The sequence below is a fragment of the Lampris incognitus genome, chromosome 7, assembly GCF_029633865.1.
Source record: "Lampris incognitus isolate fLamInc1 chromosome 7, fLamInc1.hap2, whole genome shotgun sequence".
NCBI lineage: Eukaryota > Metazoa > Chordata > Actinopteri > Lampriformes > Lampridae > Lampris > Lampris incognitus.
Genome location: NC_079217.1, coordinates 64,767,771 through 64,787,343, shown reverse-complemented (window position 1 = coordinate 64,787,343; position 19,573 = coordinate 64,767,771). Strand labels below are relative to the sequence as shown.

At 46.5% G+C, this 19,573-nt stretch overlaps 1 protein-coding gene across 1 annotated transcript in view; it reads left to right on the top strand.

Annotated features, from left to right (window-relative positions):
* Positions 1 to 19,573, top strand: part of supt5h (SPT5 homolog, DSIF elongation factor subunit) — a 49,483-nt gene that overhangs the window by 28,798 nt on the left and 1,112 nt on the right. Inside the window, 7 exon segments of the mRNA XM_056282924.1 lie at positions 1,801 to 1,908; positions 3,081 to 3,183; positions 8,236 to 8,363; positions 9,875 to 9,980; positions 13,174 to 13,332; positions 13,664 to 13,832; positions 16,759 to 16,956. Of these exon segments, the coding sequence (XP_056138899.1) occupies positions 1,801 to 1,908; positions 3,081 to 3,183; positions 8,236 to 8,363; positions 9,875 to 9,980; positions 13,174 to 13,332; positions 13,664 to 13,832; positions 16,759 to 16,956 (971 nt within the window).

Below are 19,573 nucleotides of genomic sequence, written 5' to 3'. Positions count from 1 at the left end.
TTTCGTACTGATCGACATGGATATTGATCACGATATATAATCTGATGATGCTGCCAGTTTGAAGAATATCCTGATGATGACTGACGCCTGAAGAAACCAGAGGGTTCATTAGTTACACTTTATCAACATAAAAATGGAATATTATGTTACAGTAACAGAATATCTTAAAGGCGCCCCTACCGACCAGAGGAAGCGCTAGTGCAGCAACTAGGACACATACCAACACCCGGCTTACCACCCGCAGACACGGCCAGTTGTGTCTGTAGGGAGGCCCGACCAAGCCGGAGGTAACGCGGGGATTCGAACCAGAGATCCCCGTGATGGTTGACAACGGAATAGACCGCTACACCACCCGGACACCATCCCTCTCCATCTTTAAGATGAAGCTTAAGACCCGGCTCTTTCACCAACACCTCCACACCTGATAGTGTTAATAAAAATACAGAAAAAAATTAAAAATCGCTTCTTTGCACCCTATGCATTGCCTTTGTGCACTGCCTGTTGACACCTGAACCTAGTTTTTTGTCACTTACTTGCATTGTTGTCCCCTGAACAGATCCTTGCTTGTGTTGTATTAACTCTCAGATGTGCATCACTTTGGATAAAAGCATCTGATAAAGGAATTTGTAACATTTTAAATTATGTATTCGTACAACTTTTAAGAACATGGGCATTTCATTCATTCATTCATCATCAGCCGCTTCTCCGGGGTCTGGTTGCGGTGGCAGCAAGCTAAGTAGGGCACTCCAGACGTCCCTCTCCCTAGCAACACCCTCCAGCTCCTTCTGGGGGATCCCAAGGCGTTCCCAGGCCAGACTGGACATGTAGTCCCTCCAGCGAGTTCTGGGTCTACCCCGGGGTCTCCTCCCAGTTGGACATGCCTGGTAAACCTCCAAAGGAAGGCATCCAGGAGGCATCCTAATCAGATGCCTGAACCACCTCAACTGGCTCCTTTCGACGCGAAGGAGCAGCGGCTCTACTCTGAGCTCCCTCTGGATGTCCGAGCTCCTCACCCTATCTCTAAGGCTGAGCCCAGACACCCTACGGAGGAAACTCATTTCAGCCGCTTGTATCCGCCATCTCACCCTTTCGGTCACTACCCAAAGCTCATGACCATAGGTGAGGGTTGGAACGAAGACTGACTGGTAAATTGAGAGCTTTGCCTTCAGGCTCAGCTCCCTCTTCACCACAACGGTCCGGTACAACGTCCACATTACTGCTGCTGTTGCACCAATCCACCTGTCAATCTCCCACTCCATCCTACCCTCACTCGTAAACAAGACCCCGAGATATTTGAAATCCCCAACCCGGAGGGAGCAATCAACCATGTTCCAGTAGAGAACCATGGCCTCAGACGTGGAGGTGCTGACTCTCATCCCAGCCATTTCACACTCAGCTACAAACCGCCCCAGTGCGCACTGTAGGTCGTGTTCTGATGAAGCCAACAACACCATATCATCTGTGAAGAGCAGTGACGTAATTCTGAGGTTCTCAAAACGCCACATTACTCACACTCCTTTCCCAACATGTAACAAATAATGATGCGTACGGAGGTGTGTTCGCTGAGTGTCATGTGTGGATTTGTTGCTCACTTGAGATTATTGGCAGTGGCTTATTTGTATGTCATATCCTGCTTATTTACATGTTGGAAATAAATCATCATTCATTCATGTATATCATGTTACAGAGACGGAAGCAAGGAAAATAACCAGAGCAAAAGCATCCCTCACTTAGTGTCTGTGTGACCGCGTGCATGTTTCTGCATTCTGCTAAACATATCCTCTTCGTCCTGTTGTCCAGGCCAGCAGCAGAGAGGAGGAGGCGGAGGTGGATTGGGGCGGGGCCGTGGAAGGAGAGACAATGATCTGATTGGCCAGACCGTCCGCATTTCACAGGGACCATACAAAGGTGAGAGTCAGCAGTCATTCAGACTCTGACAGCGAGCCAGTCCTTACACAGCTCAGTACGGTTCCTGCTTCAGTGGTGTTCTGGTCTCTGTAAGATCAGGACTCAGGAACACTTTGTCATTTCACCTCATGTATGAAACGAAATGCTGTTTCTCCCAGCTCACAGCAGTGCAACATACAGACAAAAACACATGCAAGAACTACAAGAACACACACATCCAAACTAACGCACACATCCAAACTAACGCACATCCAAACAAAAAAGAAAAAAATCTCTGTCCGAGGGAATGAACGCCAGCCAGGCTGACTGTCGGAACCGCCGGTCTGCATGGGCTAGAAGTTAGCCTAGCCTGCCCTGATTATGCGTCCTGTCAGACCGCCCTCCGTGTTTCCTCCTCGGGCGCAGCTCCAGGCAGCCCTCCCAGCCGATCCAGCGCCAGCTATCCCCAGCAAGACACCATCGACACACCTCCCTGCACTCCACATGACAACATTAAAAACGCCACAGTCAATGCCAGGTGAGGCCGCCGCCAGACCGCCCTCGGTGTTATTGCAGCTGCCGGTCTGCATGGGCTAGCAGTTAGCTTAGCCTGCCCCCGCTTCCGCGTCCTGTCAGACTGCCTCGGTGTTTCCTCCTCGGGTGCAGCTCCGGGCAGGGCCGTGGTCCCTGGGCCCACAGCGCAGCAGACCAAGCTCTCCCAGCCGATCCAGCGCCAGCTCTCCCAGCCAACAAACGAAGACAAACATTTAGACGCAGATGTGGACAAAGACACTGCATGGACGGTACTGGGTGAGGCCGCCACAAATGTGAATTCACGCCGCCATCTTCCCACACCGGAAGCGGATAGATAGCAACGCACCACATTTTTTTAAGCCTATTCTTTTGCCCTTTGACGATGATCGCTAGTGTGTTTTTTTTTTTGAGTTACTGTTGTGTTTCTGCCCTGAGGTGAGGCAAGATGGTGACAGTACTTCATGACTGGCGAGCACTGCTGCATCTTGAAATTTGTGTCAAATGAGTTCTAGTTTAAAAGCCATACGTATCTACTGAGCAGAATCTTGTATTGCACCCGTCAGAACATGTTGTGAACCATTTTACAGTGAGATATTTAAAAACAAACATTTTGCATCAGTCTACAATGGTAGCAACAATTTCCTGTCTCCGTTTCCTAGGGTACATTGGTGTGGTGAAGGATGCGACAGAGTCTACAGCCAGAGTAGAGCTCCATTCAACCTGTCAGACCATCTCTGTCGACCGACAGCGCCTAACCACCATGTATGTCTTCATTTTATTGTCTCTTCAGGCTTTAATCTGCTTTCATTCCCCTTCTCTCTCTCTCTCTCTCTCTCTCTCTCTCTCTCTCTCTCTCTCTCTCTCTCTCTCTCTCTCTCTCTGTCTCTCTCTCTCTCTCTCTCCCCCCCTCTCCCCCTCTCTCTGTCTGTGTCTGTCTGTCTCTCTTTCTCTCTCTCTCTCCCCCCTCTCTGTCTGTGTCTGTCTGTCTCTCTTTCTTTTTACTGTGTCGGGTGTGTATATAGAGTGTAATATGAGGTTTATTAGGGGTTTACTGTGTCGGGTGTGTATATAGAGTGTAATATGAGGTTTATTAAGGGTTTACTGTGTCGGGTGTGTATATAGAGTGTAGTATGAGGTTTATTAGGGGTTTACTGTGTCGGGTGTGTATATAGAGTGTAATATGAGGTTTATTAGGGGTTTACTGTGTCGGGTGTGTATATAGAGTGTAATATGAGGTTTATTAGGGGTTTACTGTGTCGGGTGTGTATATAGAGTGTAGTATGAGGTTTATTAGGGGTTTACTGTGTCGGGTGTGTATATAGAGTGTAATATGAGGTTTATTAGGGGTTTACTGTGTCGGGTGTGTATATAGAGTGTAGTATGAGGTTTATTAGGGGTTTACTGTGTCGGGTGTGTATATAGAGTGTAATATGAGGTTTATTAGGGGTTTACCGTGTCGGGTGTGTATATAGAGTGTAGTATGAGGTTTATTAGGGGTTTACTGTGTCGGGTGTGTATATAGAGTGTAGTATGAGGTTTATTAGGGGTTTACCGTGTCGGGTGTGTATATAGAGTGTAGTATGAGGTTTATTAGGGGTTTACCGTGTCGGGTGTGTATATAGAGTGTAGTATGAGGTTTATTAGGGGTTTACTGTGTCGGGTGTGTATATAGAGTGTAGTATGAGGTTTATTAAGGGTTTACTGTGTCGGGTGTGTATATAGAGTGTAGTATGAGGTTTATTAAGGGTTTACTGTGTCGGGTGTGTATATAGAGTGTAATATGATGTTTATTAAGGGTTTACTGTGTCGGGTGTGTATATAGAGTGTAGTATGAGGTTTATTAGGGGTTTACTGTGTCGGGTGTGTATATAGAGTGTAGTATGAGGTTTATTAGTGGTTTACTGTGTCGGGTGTGTATATAGAGTGTAGTATGAGGTTTATTAGGGGTTTACTGTGTCAGGTGTGTATATAGAGTGTAGTATGAGGTTTATTAAGGGGTTTACTGTGTCGGGTGTGTATATAGAGTGTAGTATGAGGTTTATTAGGGGTTTACTGTGTCGGGTGTGTATATAGAGTGTAGTATGAGGTTTATTAAGGGTTTACTGTGTCGGGTGTGTATATAGAGTGTAGTATGAGGTTTATTAGGGGTTTACTGTGTCGGGTGTGTATATAGAGTGTAGTATGAGGTTTATTAGGGGTTTACTGTGTCGGGTGTGTATATAGAGTGTAGTTTGAGGTTTATTAGTGGTTTACTGTGTCGGGTGTGTATATAGAGTGTAGTATGAGGAATATTAGGGGTTTACTGTGTCGGGTGTGTATATAGAGTGTAATATGAGGTTTATTAGGGGTTTACTGTGTCGGGTGTGTATATAGAGTGTAGTATGAGGTTTATTAGGGGTTTACTGTGTCGGGTGTGTATATAGAGTGTAGTATGAGGTTTATTAGGGGTTTACTGTGTCGGGTGTGTATATAGAGTGTAGTATGAGGTTTATTAAGGGTTTACTGTGTCGGGTGTGTATATAGAGTGTAGTATGAGGTTTATTAGGGGTTTACTGTGTCGGCTGTGTATATAGAGTGTAATATGGGGTTTATTAGGGGTTTACTGTGTCGGCTGTGTATATAGAGTGTAGTAAGAGGAATATTAGGGGTTTACTGTGTCGGGTGTGTATATAGAGTGTAATATGAGGCTTATTAGGGGTTTACTGTGTCGGCTGTGTATATAGAGGGGTGTTTTTTTGGTGGCCGGCCAGCGTTTGGCATCATGCCAGTGGACATGGGAGTTCAGCAGGCTGAGCAGGAAGCATGGCAGGAAGATGTCGCTAAGTCTCCCTTGTTCGGTGGAAAGTTGTGTTTTGTTTTTTTGTTGTGGTGATTCTTCTGAATGAGGCTGACAAAGTGCAGAAGGTGGTGACAGACGGGATTGTGAATGAATGGTTTGTGTCAGTAATGCCGCTTGCCTCTCTCTGTCTGATGTGCTCCCTTTTTTTTATCAGGGATTAGATTCTGGTGAGAGGATTGTTAAGATAAGGGAAAATTGTTTCCCACAATGAAGAAAGTGGTGTCAGGGTGTAAACGGCCCCAGCTGCAGCATGTTGTGTTTGTTTAGACAGCGCCTTGCAGAAGTATTCAACCTCCTCGACACTTATCACTCATTTCTGGATTTTAAAAGATACGCGCACATCTGCTCCATCCATCCATCATCCGAACTACTTATCCTGCTGTCAGGGTTGCGGGGATGCTGGAACCTATCCCAGCAGTTCCTGGGATAGGTTCTCGGAGGAGGCATGTGGTAGTCTGCAGCCCTCCCCGGATCGGCAGAGGGGGCGGAGCAGTGACCACGACAGCTCAGAAGAGTGGGATAATTGGCCAAGTACAATTGGGGAAAATCCAAAAAAAAAGAAAAAGGAAGTGATGAATCAGATCATTCATCAGGGTCACATGTACTGTGTGCCTGGTAGGTCTGTGTTACCCAATGTGTCTTTAATTCAAGATTTTTTCCCGGAAGTCTCCGTTTCATTGGGTTTTGGTGTCAGGTGTATTCACATTACTCATGCGAGTTCGGCCACAGGATCGATTACGCGAACCCGCAACGATCGGCTTGTCCTCCATTTTCTGACTCAGCAGGACGTCATTGACATCAGGAGAATCTCAACGCTGATAGGCTTTCGCTACACAGCGTCACACGAATTTCTCACTCAAGCTGAATATTTTCAACTCGCGCGAATGATACGAAATTCGCATATTCGCACCATTCACATCACGTTGTTCGCGTCTTTTGCGCTGGGCGACACAAATGACGCATCTATTTGCGTCTATTTGCATCTTTGCATTAACTTTATATGTAATCTCATCGCGTGAACAAATTGCTTGGCATTTGGTGTGAACACAACATTAGACACAAAGGCTGTGGCTTCTCATCTGAGGCAGGAGTCAAGTTGTCGTACTGGGAAGATGCTAACTCGTTGTCGTACTAGGAAGATACTAACTTGTTGGGCTGATGGACTGACTGACGCTGGACAGGAACTGTTGCAGGACCACTGCGTACAGGTGGAAACTTCTGGTCAGGATGATCCTTTTCCATATCTGGAACTTTCTCCTAGAATGAATGACTGCACTGGACAACTTTCAAATGTTAAAAATACTGATCATCTGGATTTATATTCAGTAAAACACAAAGACGTTTACAAGTTTTGTGTCAAAGTGTTAAACAAATGCACACTAAATGGGAAGACTGACAGTGTGGAGGCGAAATTTAACTGTAAATGATAGTTAAACCTGTATGGAGAGTATTGTATAAACCACCTTTGGGGGAAACAAGAATAGTACATGGGACTGTTGCTGTGGATGCGTCTACATCTGTGATTAATCCTACAGTGTCCAACACACATCTGTTTTGTGGAACGATGGAGACAGTTTTCATTGTTTTATGTAATGCAACAGACTTCAGATTTGTTTGATGTATTGGGGATTTTGTTCCTGTGTTTGGATGAAGATGGAGCGGGAGATTGACAGGTGGATTGGTGCAGCATCAGCAGTAATGTAGACGTTGTACCAAACCGTTGTGGTGAAGAAGTTGCTGAGCCGGAAGGCAAAGTTCTCAATTTACCAGTCAGTCTTCGTTCCAACCCTCCCCTATGGTCATGAGCTTTGGGTAGTGACCAAAAGGGTGAGATCGCGGATACAAGCGGCTGAAATGAGTTTCCTCCGTAGGGTGTCTGGGCTCAGCCATAGAAATAGGGTGAGGAGCTCAGACATCCGGAGGGAGCTCGGAGTAGAGCCACTCCTCCTTTGCGTCGAAAGGAGCCAGTTGAGGTGGTTCAGGCATCTGATTGGGATGCCTCCTGGGTGCCTTCCTTTGGAGGTTTTCCGGGCACATCCAACTGGGAGGAGACCCCGAGGTAGACCCAGAACTCGCTGGAGGGACTACATGTCCAGTCTGGCCTGGGAATACCTTGGGATCCCCCAGCAGGAGCTGGAGGGCGTTGCTGGGGAGAGGGACATCTGGCGTGCCCTACTTAGCTTGCTGCCACCGGCACCCGGCCCCGGAGAAGCGGCTGAAGACGAATTAATGAATGAATGTTTTGATGAAACGTGGTGGAAAACAGCATTTATTTTCAGGGCAGTGTCCAGAAGAGTGAGTATGTCAGAGTGGAAACTTCTGAACTTCATAATAGGAGAAGCAGTAATGTCCATGTATACATCAGCAGAAGGAATAAAGCAGAGGGAAGGGTAGGACAGGATGTGATCCCTTTGTTTGTTTCTGTGGTGAGATCCAGAGTCTGGGTTGATGTCAGGTTTTATGAAGCGATGAGGAATTTTGATGCTTTCATTCAACAGTGGTGCTGCAGTGATGTGATGTGTTCTGTGGTGAATGATGAGTTGGTTTTGGATGAAATTTGTAAAATCAAGTGATGGATGGATTGAGATGTCTGTGCTGTTATGGATTGTCTCCAGGTCATGGAATCAATCCATGACGGAATTCAGTGAAGTCCTTATGAGCAAGTCACCATGTGATTTATTTTAAATACAGTAGAAATCTCTCTTTCTCTCTCTCTCTCTCTCTCTCTCTCTCTCTCTCTCTCTCTCTCTCTCTCTCTCTCTCTCTCTCTCTCTCTCTCTCTCTCTGTCACTCTCTCGCCCCCCCCCCTCGCTGAATCAATCTTGGTTCAGTGATAGAAGATGAAACTTTTTGTGCATGTTAATGTGAAAGAGTGACTGATGATGTCATTGTTTATTGTTAAAGTTTTTCTTTTTGAACAAAGATCTGTTGTAAATTCTCTCTCTCTCTCCCTCCCTCTCTCGCTCTCTCTCTAGGGGCGCTAAGATACACAGAGGTATGACCTCCACCCACGGTCGCACACCCATGTACGGATCCCAGACCCCCATGTATGCCACGGGGTCCAGAACACCCATGTACGGGTCACAGACACCGCTCCACGATGGTGAGACCATACGACCGCTTGTCGGTTTATCCAGCCAGGCAGGTCATTTGATAGCTAGTCTGCATCCACGACATAACATGATGAAGATGAGATGTTCTTGTTCACAACAAGAGAAGGTAGAGGTCATAGGCAATAGCATTTTTAACTGTACTGATTTAAATCTGAAAGACGGGTATCGCTTAAACGTACAGCTACCAAATCACAGTTAATACTACACACCCAGCACCTGCTTGGCTCTGAGAAGTTATTCTGCGCATAGTTTGATTTTCTTTCTTTTTATCTCTCTTCTTACTCACAACACATATCGCACATTTACAACAACATTTTTATGAAATGACTGCTGTAATTCTGGTGACTTTCATCATTACTATAATAATCTGCTAATTAGGGTTGGGCATTGTTTGGATTTTAACGATTCTGATTCCGATTTTTGATTCCGGTTCTTAACGATTCTCGATTCCGGTTCTTTGAGAGGTGGGGTCTTAAGTTTTAAGAACGGATCCTTCGTGTGAATGTCTCATTCTTATATTTGCATTTACAACAACTGTCTTCATACATGAAGATGAAGAAATAAAGACAGTCACACCCTGGTCCGGACTACCAGGTGTAAACGGTTCTTGTTGAGAAACATGAGCACATCTGCCTTCTCGGGCTGTACACGCCAGCGTTCAGCACAGAAAACACCCATTTCAGTATTTGCATACAGTTTATAGTAATTCGCTCATGTATAAGTTGTTTGCTGTCTCGCTGTTGTGAAGAAGACAAACGTTATTAATTTTCACCTACCCAACTGCGACGAGTTGCTGCTTGCTGTGTGCTCAGGGTGGCTGAAGAGGATGCCGAGGCGGGAGATGGAGACCGGCGCAACGTGTCAAACACGGTACACTGGTTAATCTGTACACCGTGTGCGCAAAGGTGTTTGGCGTTGCACTGTGCCAACCCTTCACTTTTCAAGGCAACGTGAAGCCACACTTTTGACCGCTGCTTGCTCTGGTCCATGATGGCGCACATTTAACTGGCGGAGGCGGAAACTACAGAAGCTGCACGCCGCCACCACGGAAACTGAAACTAACTTCAGCGCTAGTGAAATTTATTTAGGAACCGACGGGCAGAATGGAAATTTGACTTTCTTCACGATTCCTTTGGAATCGGAATTTTGGACCGGTTCTCAATGCCCAACCCTACTGGTCATGGTAACATGGTAGCCTCAAGTGGCCCGGAAATTTGGTTTGTAGACACAATCACAGCCCAACAAATCACTGTGACTTTTACCATCGACTCACCCACTAAGGTCAGTAGTCTCATGCCATGCAAAAACTAGGACGTTCTTAAATGGCAGCACTCTTTAAACTGCCAGGTCTGTTGTCTGCATTAAGTTGTATACACACCAGAAAGATGTGGTCCAGGAAGTAGAATGCTAAATGTCACCCACCGTCCTGTACATAATGTCTTGCTGTGTGTAACCAAAACTGGCTGGGGTACTCACTGCTTGAACTTTGGTTGAAAACCAGGAAGTCGGACGCCTCATTACGGCTCCCAAACCCCGCTGCATGATGGGAGCAGGACGCCGGGACAGAGCGGAGCCTGGGACCCAAATAACCCCAACACACCCTCCAGGTACACACACACACACACACACACGCACAAAAACAGGCTCACACATACATTGGGTCCAAAAGTTTGAGACCACTAGTGAAAATGCTTATGACAGCACAAGTTTGTGGAAAACCTGATGACCCTTGCTGTCTCATATGATTTGTTTCCGAAGAGCTTCTTGTGATGTCACAGAATGCTTGGCTTTCTCGGTCTTCAGGTGCCCCATAAATGTTCAGTAGGGTTGAGGTCAGGTGAGCGTGGGGAAAAGTTCATGACAGTCAGCACTCCTTGGTCTTCAAGTAGTTCTTTCAAAGCTTTGAGGTGTGTTTGGGGCCATTATCCTGCTGCAGTGTGAATCCTTCTCCACAAAGATGCAAACCAGAGGGTATAGTATGTCAAGTCAAGTCAATTTTATTTGTATAGCCCAACATCACAAATTACAAATTTGCCTCAGTGGGCTTTACAGCAACACAACATCCTGTCCTTAAACCCTCCCATTGGATAAGGAACAACTCCCGAAAAACTTTTAACAGGGAGAAAAAATAGGAAGAAACCTCAGGGAGAGCAACAGAGGAGGATCTCTCTCCCAAGACGGACAACGTGCCATGATGTTGTGTGTACACAATTTACACAGTACAACATTGAAAGAGGTAGGGGTCGGATGAAAACATATTCTGCCGACTGCAGACTTGCAGGGATGTGAGACTGTGGGAGGCCATGTTGCAAAGCGGGGACCGGTGCGAAAGCTCTGGAGTTATCCAGGAGCGTGGTCTGTTGAAGGGCCGCGGGCCAGGGAGCCGTGGTATTGGGGACAAAATCCTCTGGGACCCGCAGTGGCTGTCTGTAAACCAGTTCAGCGGACGAGGACTGGAGGTCCTCCTTAGGGGCGGTCCTGAGACCCAACGTGATCCACGGGAGCCTGTCGACCCAGCTGCTGTCCTTGAGGCTGGCTGGAAGAGCGGCCTTCATAGAGCAATGCAACTGCTCACACAACCCATTGGCCTGCGGGTGGTACGTGGTGGTGCGGTGGAGCTTCACCCCTATCGCTGAAGAATGGATCTCCTTTGTCAGGGTTAGGGAGGGGTTCCAAAACCCGGTATTAAACGGGCACCAGTGGTAAATTATTAAAGACCACAATATTAATAAGCTCCGACGTTAACGGTTCTGCTGTCAGTATTGGAGAAATTATGTATTCAGGCTACATAAACGTTATCCTGCACCTTTTTATCTCACCAACTCTGTTTTCATTATGCAATAAGATTAAGACATTTTCGCTCTCCCCGATCCAGAAGAGTGATCTCTCTATCGGAGCCTGTCGTATGTGTGAGCTGATGGGCGGGGCCAGCTCTCTGCCTGTCTCTCTGACGCACACACACAGCCTGTTCTTTGTGACAATGGCGGAGAGAGAACCAGACGGTCAAAAGTCTGGTTATACGTCACTAGAGTCGATGATGACAATGCTCGTTGCCATACCTGCCGCAAGTCTTTTGCATGTAACATCTAGCAAAAGTGCATCAAATACAGGCAGAGAAATAACGGTTTTCGACCGCCTGGCTCGTAGTGATGCGCGGGTCAGGTTTTTTTTTAATACCTGCACCCACCCGACCCGTTGTGAGAGCCAGTCCGCCGTGCCTGACCTGCTAAAATATGCGTAATTAACCACCCGAACCCGACCCTCAAACCTCCAAATTTAGCCTAGGCACCAGCAAAGTGAGCAGTGTTGTACTATTTTGTTTTGGTGTATTTTCGGTTTGGTGGATCAACTGGCGGCGAGGTGCAAAAGCAACAACAACCTCTCCCTAAAGACAGGAAAAACTAAGGAAGGAGGTCATCATTGACTCTAGAAAGACCAGCGCCAACCATACCCCTCTGACCATCAATGGTATGGACGTGGAGAGAGTCAGCAGTGTTAAGTTACTGGGAGTTCAAAACACAGAGGACCTCTCCTGGTCCTCACATGTCACTGCGCTCTCCAAGAAGGCCCAGCAGCGTCTTCACTTCCTGTGGTGTCTGAAGAAGGCGAGTCTCCCCCCACCCATCCTCATCACATTCTACAGAGGCACCATAGAAAGTATCCTGATCGGCTGTCCGGCATGGGAACTGCAAGGCCTCTGACCGCAAATCCCTGCAGCGGATAGTGAAGACAGCTGGACAGATCATAGGAATTGCTGTCCCGTCCATCCAGGCCATCTACAACTCGCGGTGCACCCGGAAGGCTCTCAGTATCGTGAAGGATCCCACCCACCCTTCCCACATCCACTTCACCCTCCTACCCTTTGGCAGGAGGTACCAGAGCATCTGTGCTGCCTCCACTAGACTATGCAACAGCTTCAATCCTCAGGCTGTGAGATTCCTCAACAGCCTGAACACTTAGACCTTCCACACAGTGACTTTCTGGCCTTCTTACTCACTGTCGGTGTCATGTGTGCTTCTGATGTTCAGGTCTGTGAAGTCATTTTTGTTTTTAATTCACGTTTGTTTTTAATATTTATTGTGTGATTTGTTTATATGTGGCACTGAGGTCCGTGTGAAACGTAATTTCGTCCCCTTGTATGTATGAGACATGCACATAAGGCCATGACAAATAAAAGCAGTCTAAGTTTTTGGATAATACACATAATACACTGATTGCAACATAGCTGATTGTATCTTAGCCTAATAGCACCTGGGTCTAGGCTACTAAATAAAGACGGAGTCAGCCTAACAACAGATCTAAATTGGGGACACAAGGGAACGGGGGGTGGGGTGCACAAACTGTTGTTTGAGAACTCAATACATGATGTATGTGCTTGATAATACGAGTTTGCCATCCATCCATTATCTGAACCGCTTATCCTGCTCCCAGGGTCACGGGGATGCTGAAGCCTACACCACAAATTTGGTTACTGACCTAGAAATGGTGCAGAATCTTCAATATTTCTTAATTTTACATGCCATAACTTTTTCTGTTTTTAAATGCTTCTAAATCCTCAAACTTCCTGATTATTTCCAGGTGTACATGAAAATAACACATTTTTGATGTGGTCTCAGACTTTTGGTCCTCACTGTGTATATGAAGTGTCTCAGGTGACACGCACAGATTTATACATGCTAACCCTGTCGTGGATGTACAGATGTAAATTGACATGAACACACATGCGTGTGTGTTTAATACTAGCTTCTGTCTAACTCAGAGCTGTGAAAATCTGAAATGTACAAATTTCCCCTCCTCCAGGAATGATGATGAGTATGACTTTGGCTATGACGACGAGCCCTCACCCTCGCCTCAGGGATATGGAGGCACACCTAACCCCCAGACCCCGGGCTACCCAGAAGTCCCATCACCGCAGGTCAACCCGCAGTACAACCCCCAGACCCCAGGAACACCCGCCATGTGAGTGCTTCTGTTCACACACGCACGCCCCCCTCTTCCTCTTCTTAAACAGGTGCTCGCGTGCATGTGGAAATGAACCCCGGCTGCTCCAGTAGAGCTGCTCACTGGACGGCAGTAGAAGACTGTGGTTGTACTGGGCAGTTTCATGAAGAATTTTCTTCGTAAACTTTGTCATGTCAAATGAGTAAAAACTAATCAGACACTTTTATGAACAGAGATTTTGATCCAGGATAAACCTGAGAAGCATCTGTTTTAAAGAATGTCCATCTGCTGCCATCGGTTGCAGCCTAGGGCCCCTTTTCTAGTCTAATCCCTCTCTCTGTCTCTCTAGGTATAATACAGAGCAGTATTCTCCATACGCTGCTCCCTCCCCACAAGGCTCCTACCAGCCCAGTCCCAGTCCCCAGAGCTACCACCAGGTGGCACCCTCACCAGTCGGTTACCAAAATACGCATTCTCCGGCTAGCTACCACCCTACGCCATCTCCTATGGCTTATCAGGTAGGTTTGATCAAATAAGGGCAATGGCTTATCGGGTAGGTTTGATCAAATAAGGGCAATGGCTTATCAGTAGGCTTGGTCAAATAAGGGCAATGGCTTTGGCAGTTGTGAGATCAAACGAGTAAGAAAAGACAATTGTTAGATTTCCACAAGTCAACTAAAGTTGTCGTTAATTTCTTCAGACACGCATTTTGTTATTCCATCTACATCTGCCTGCTACCAGTACACCGAATACGCCCTCTAGCTTCATTTGCCCATGGGTGTCTTTAGTGAGCAAGTGTTAAATATTTCGCTGCTCCATATAAAAGGCGTTGTGTGGACCTGGGGCTGCTTATAAAAAAAAAGAGAGAGAAATTACACAACAATGATTTTATGCCTTTTTGGATGTTCCTGGGATGAGTGACTCGCTGCATCAGTCAGCGTATTGTCCAGGTTCTGCCCCCTACACAGTAAAATATGAAGGGGTCACATATTTGCAGTTGATCCTGACTCTCACTAACCAGTATTTTATCTGTGGCGCCAAATGTTGCTTCCTTAACAGAGTATGTGTGCGTAGGTCAGGGGAAAGTGTACTTACAGTGGACTGATTATTGTTTTGTGTAAGGAAATGGAAAACGGCAACAAGCTGATTCTTTTCCTTTTACTGCTGTGACAGCAACACTTGTGCAGAGAAGCATAACAAATAGCATAACAAATACAGGCGATTTTGTCACTGGAAAAACGTCTGGTTTGTCTGCGTCTTCTTAAATTAACAGCTTGCACCCGGGTAGTGTAGTGGTCTATTTCGTTGCCTGCCAACACAGGGATCGCCGGTTCGAGTCCCCCATGTTACCGCTGGCTTGGTCGGGCGTCCCTACAGACACAATTGGCCGTGTCGGCGGGCAGAAAGCCGGACTTGGGTGTGTCCTGGTGTATGATTTGGCCCTGTGATGGCCTGGCGGCCTGCCCGGGTGTCTTCCCCCCTGCCGCCCACTGACTGCTGGGATAGGCTCCCGCATCCCCATGACCTGAGCAGGACACGTGGTTTGGAAATGAATGGGTGGATTCATGTGATGGTCAGGAACCTTGGTGAATCTGGGCAAGTTACTGTCTTGCAGCTCCAGTTCAGATAATCTAAAAAGTAAATAAAACCTCATGGGGGAGGGGGGGGGGGTATGTGAAAATGAATAAGGATTCTACTCTTCAGTTGATACTGGATCTGATATTATTAACACATCACAGCTGCTGACCTAATCGCCTTTCCAGACGGTAAAAGCATGGCTGGCTGCAGAAGGCCGTTGTAGATGAAGGGGAACCCGGTAGTTCTGAATCTGGAATATGTCTGGTTTTCTACTGCCAAGCCCCCTGAACCCCCGGGGACAGCTCCTATTAACCTACATGGCTAACGCCGAGCTAAGCTAGGGAATTAGCTAGTCATAGCATGGGAGTAGTAGCGGTAGTAGTAGTGGTACTAGTACCTCCATCAGTGGGGAAATTCTTTTGTCAACTGCAACAGCTGGAGTAACACACGGAGCAATAACATGAAAAAGGAAAAGAACCACTTGTCAGAGAAACAGAAGTTGGGACACTGGGTTGGGAAGCGTAGAAGTAACAAACCACAGGGAGGAAGTATTATTACACCCTGTGGATTAGAAGATAGTTGTGCCGAGCACACAGACCAGTTCCACTGAAAAGACACAAACAAAAAAAAAAAAACAATGTTTCCAGTAAAATCTTGGCCATGTCTGACCTGACTCCCAGACTACTGGTCTGGGATCTGGATCAGTTTAGAGACTGAATTGATTAAAATACAGTACTTTACATTAAAGCACTTCACAACAAGGCATACTCTATAAAGGGTTTAGGTGGCCACTAATTACCATATTTTATTTATTTATGGGTATTTATTGTTATTAATCATTATTATTTATTTAATATTTAGGCAGTTCATTTAATTATTAATTATGAATAATATTAGTAAATATTTATTTGTTTGTTTGTTTCTATCCTCCGGGTGCGCCGGTTTCCACACAGTCCAAAGACATGTAGGTCAGGTGAATTGGCCGTACTAAGTTGTCCCTAGATGTGTGTGTGTGTGTGTGTGTGTGTGTGTGTGTGGGCCCTGTGATGGTCTGGCGGCCTGTCCAGGGTGTCTCCCTGCCTGCCGCCCAATGACTGCTGGGATGGATGTGCACCATGCTCCAGCATATAGCACCCTATCTATACTGTATTACTGCAGCATGAAGCACCCTGTCTATACTGTATCACTGCAGCATATAGTACCCTGTCTATACTGTATTACTGCAGCATATAGTACCCTGTCTATACTGTATTACTGCAGCATATAGTACCCTGTCTATACTGTATTACTGCAGCATATAGTACCCTGTCTATACTGTATTACTGCAGCATGAAGCACCCTATCTATACTGTATTACTGCAGCATATAATACCCTGTCTATACTGTATTACTGCAGCATATAATACCCTGTCTATACTGTATTACTGCAGCATATAGCACCCTATCTATACTGTATTACTGCAGCATATAATACCCTGTCTATACTGTATTACTGCAGCATATAGTACCCTATCTATACTGTATTCCTGCAGCATATAATACCCTGTCTATACTGTATTACTGCAGCATATAGTACCCTGTCTATACTGTATTACTGCAGCATATAATACCCTGTCTATACTGTATTACTGCAGCATATAATACCCTGTCTATACTGTATTACTGCAGCATATAATACCCTGTCTATACTGTATTACTGCAGCATGAAGCACCCAGCAGTGTAAAATAAGTGGAAGGGCCAGTCTGATGACCAGGATCTATGATGACTACTGACTAAGTGTCAGACACCATAAGGATGTATCATTTCCCCTCTATATACATCGCTGTCCTCTCACACTCTGTCTCTCTCTGTCTCTCTGTCTGTAGGCCAGTCCTAGCCCCAGCCCAGTGGGCTACAGTCCCATGACCCCTGGAGCCCCCTCTCCTGGAGCCTACAACCCGCATACCCCTGGTTCCAACATCGAGCAAGGCAGTAGTGACTGGGTGACCACGGACATCCTGGTCCGGGTCAAAGACTCCTTCATGGACTTGATGGGACAGACCGGGGTCATCAGGAGTATCACGGTCAGCAGGGAGAAGGCTGCACACACACACATTCTAATAGGATACTCACTGCAGAGCAGATCATAATCCTACACCATCCACACACAAATATTCATTGACACACACAAACATGGAGGGTACGCCAATGATGCAGATCACTCTGCAGACATGCTTTCATCCTAGACAAACACACAGACCCACCAAGACTGCGGGTACCAACACCTACCAGGACTACAAATACTAGCACCTCATCCACATACAGAGATGATGATCACCACTGACACACGTCTGTGTCCTGATATGTCCTTCATTCATCCACATACAGAGATGATGATCACCACTGACACAGGTCTGTGTCCTGATATGTCCTTCATTCATCCACATACAGAGATGATGATCACCACTGACGCAGGTCTGTGTCCTGATATGTCCTTCATTCATCCACATACAGAGATGATGATCACCACTGACACAGGTCTGTGTCCTGGTATCTCCTTCATTCTGTTCTTTGGCTTTCCTGCCAATGGCAAAACCCTGTCAGACAAATCGGATAAATGTCTATGGCTTGTCTGCGTCTTCTTAAATTAACAGCTTGCATCCGGGTAGTGTAGTGGTCTATTCCGTTGCCTGCCAACACAGGGAACGCCGGTTCGAATCCCCCATGTCACCGCTGGCTTGGTCAGGCATCCCTACAGACGCAATTGGCCGTGTCTGCGGGCAGAAAGCCGGACTTGGGTATGTGTCCTGGTTGCTGCACTAGTGCCCCCTCTGGTCGGTCGGGGTGCCTGTTCCGGGGGTGGGGACTAGGTCTGGGGGGTATAGCATGATCTTCCCATGTGCTACACCTCCCTGGTGAAACTCCTCACTGACAGGGGAAAAGAAACGGCTGGTGACTCCACGTGTATCTTACTTGAAGTTATTCATGCCCCTGAATTGAGAGTCAGCCGCAGATCATCAGTGCTTTCCGTATCAGTGCAGAGGCGGCCATGTCGCTCCCTGTTAAGCAAACGTTTTTTCTTCGTATTGATTGGCTTTAAGTAATGTTCCACGGTGGTGACAGTGTGGGTGTCCTGTAGGTGGGGCTGTCATGATCATGAAGTTTTAGCTGACGATTAATTGTCATACATATAATCGCAATGAACGATTTAATTGTCTTTTTTTCTGCTAATCCCCCACCCCCGCCCCCCTTTTCTCCCCAATTGTACTTGGCCAATTGCGAAGCCGTGCGGGGGGCCTCTCACTTCCTGGTGTAATGATTGCCGCGGGTCCATCAGCACCTTAGCAGCACCTTCTCGTGGTACCTCCTGTTTTCACAAAGTCTGCTGCGGGGGCGGCCGGGTTCCCGGCGGTATAACCGGGTGGGTCGATTGGACTCGTTGGCCTTGTCAGGCAGTTGTAATATAATAATAATAATATCTGTAATACTATGATATGGGTTTTTTCTAGGTAGCTGGCTTATAAATGCATATAAACTGTGATTTAACCTGTTGTAATCCGGTTTTCTTTTGTTTTCTCAAATGTTTGTTTCTTTAAAATATCTGCCGACTAATGATTAGTTTTGGCTTTGAAAATTTACTGTTAGAGCATATGGGTTTGCAGTACAGATGCTGACTGGAAAAAAAATACAAGGAAATATTTGTAATCCAGACAAAACTGACAACTTTCAAGCAGGCTGAATACTTTTACAAGGCACTGGACATCCCTGTACACATCCTTTATCCTAGCATCCAGTCGTTTATATGGTGTATGATTTGGCCCTGTGATGGCCTGGCGGCCTGCCCGGGGTGTCTCCCCCCTGCCGCCCACTGACTGCCGGGATAGGCTCCCGCATCCCCATGACCCTGAGCAGGACAGGTGGTTTGGAAATGAATCGATGGATTCATGTGATGGTCAGGAACCTTGGTAAATCTGGGCAAGTTACTATGTCTTCCAGCTCCAGTTCAGATAACCAGGTCTGTGTCCTGGTATCTCCTTCATTCATCCACATACAGAGATGATGATCACCACTGACACAGGTCTTTGTCCTGATATGTCCTTAATTCATAAACATACAGAGGTGATGATCACCACTGACACAGGTCTTTGTCCTGATATGTCCTTAATTCATAAACATACAGAGATGATGATCACCACTGACACAGGTCTGTGTCCTGGTATCTCCTTCATTCTGTTCTTTGGCTTTCCTGCCAATGGTAAAACCCTGTCAGATAAATCGGGGGACGTTGCCCTTGCTGTTCCTTATACCTGGAGGTGGCAGTTAGGGGAGCTTGGTGTTAGGGTACTTTCATTAGGAAGACGTTCTGTAAGCTGTAGTCAAGAATACAACAACGATTACTTTTAGAATACGATTAAGCTAACCACGTATGAATTTAAAATCCAATGAGTGTCATATAAATTCCCATTCAGTTGCTCCAGTAGACTGTAGTCCAGCATCACAACAGTGGGCTCATGCAGTAGACCATAGTCCAGCATCACAACAGTGGGCTCATGCAGTAGACCGTAGTCCAGCGTCACAACAGTGGGCTCATGCAGTAGACCGTAGTCCAGCGTCACAACAGTGGGCTCATGCAGTAGACCGTAGTCCAGCGTCACAACAGTGGGCTCATGCAGTAGACCGTAGTCCAGCGTCACAACAGTG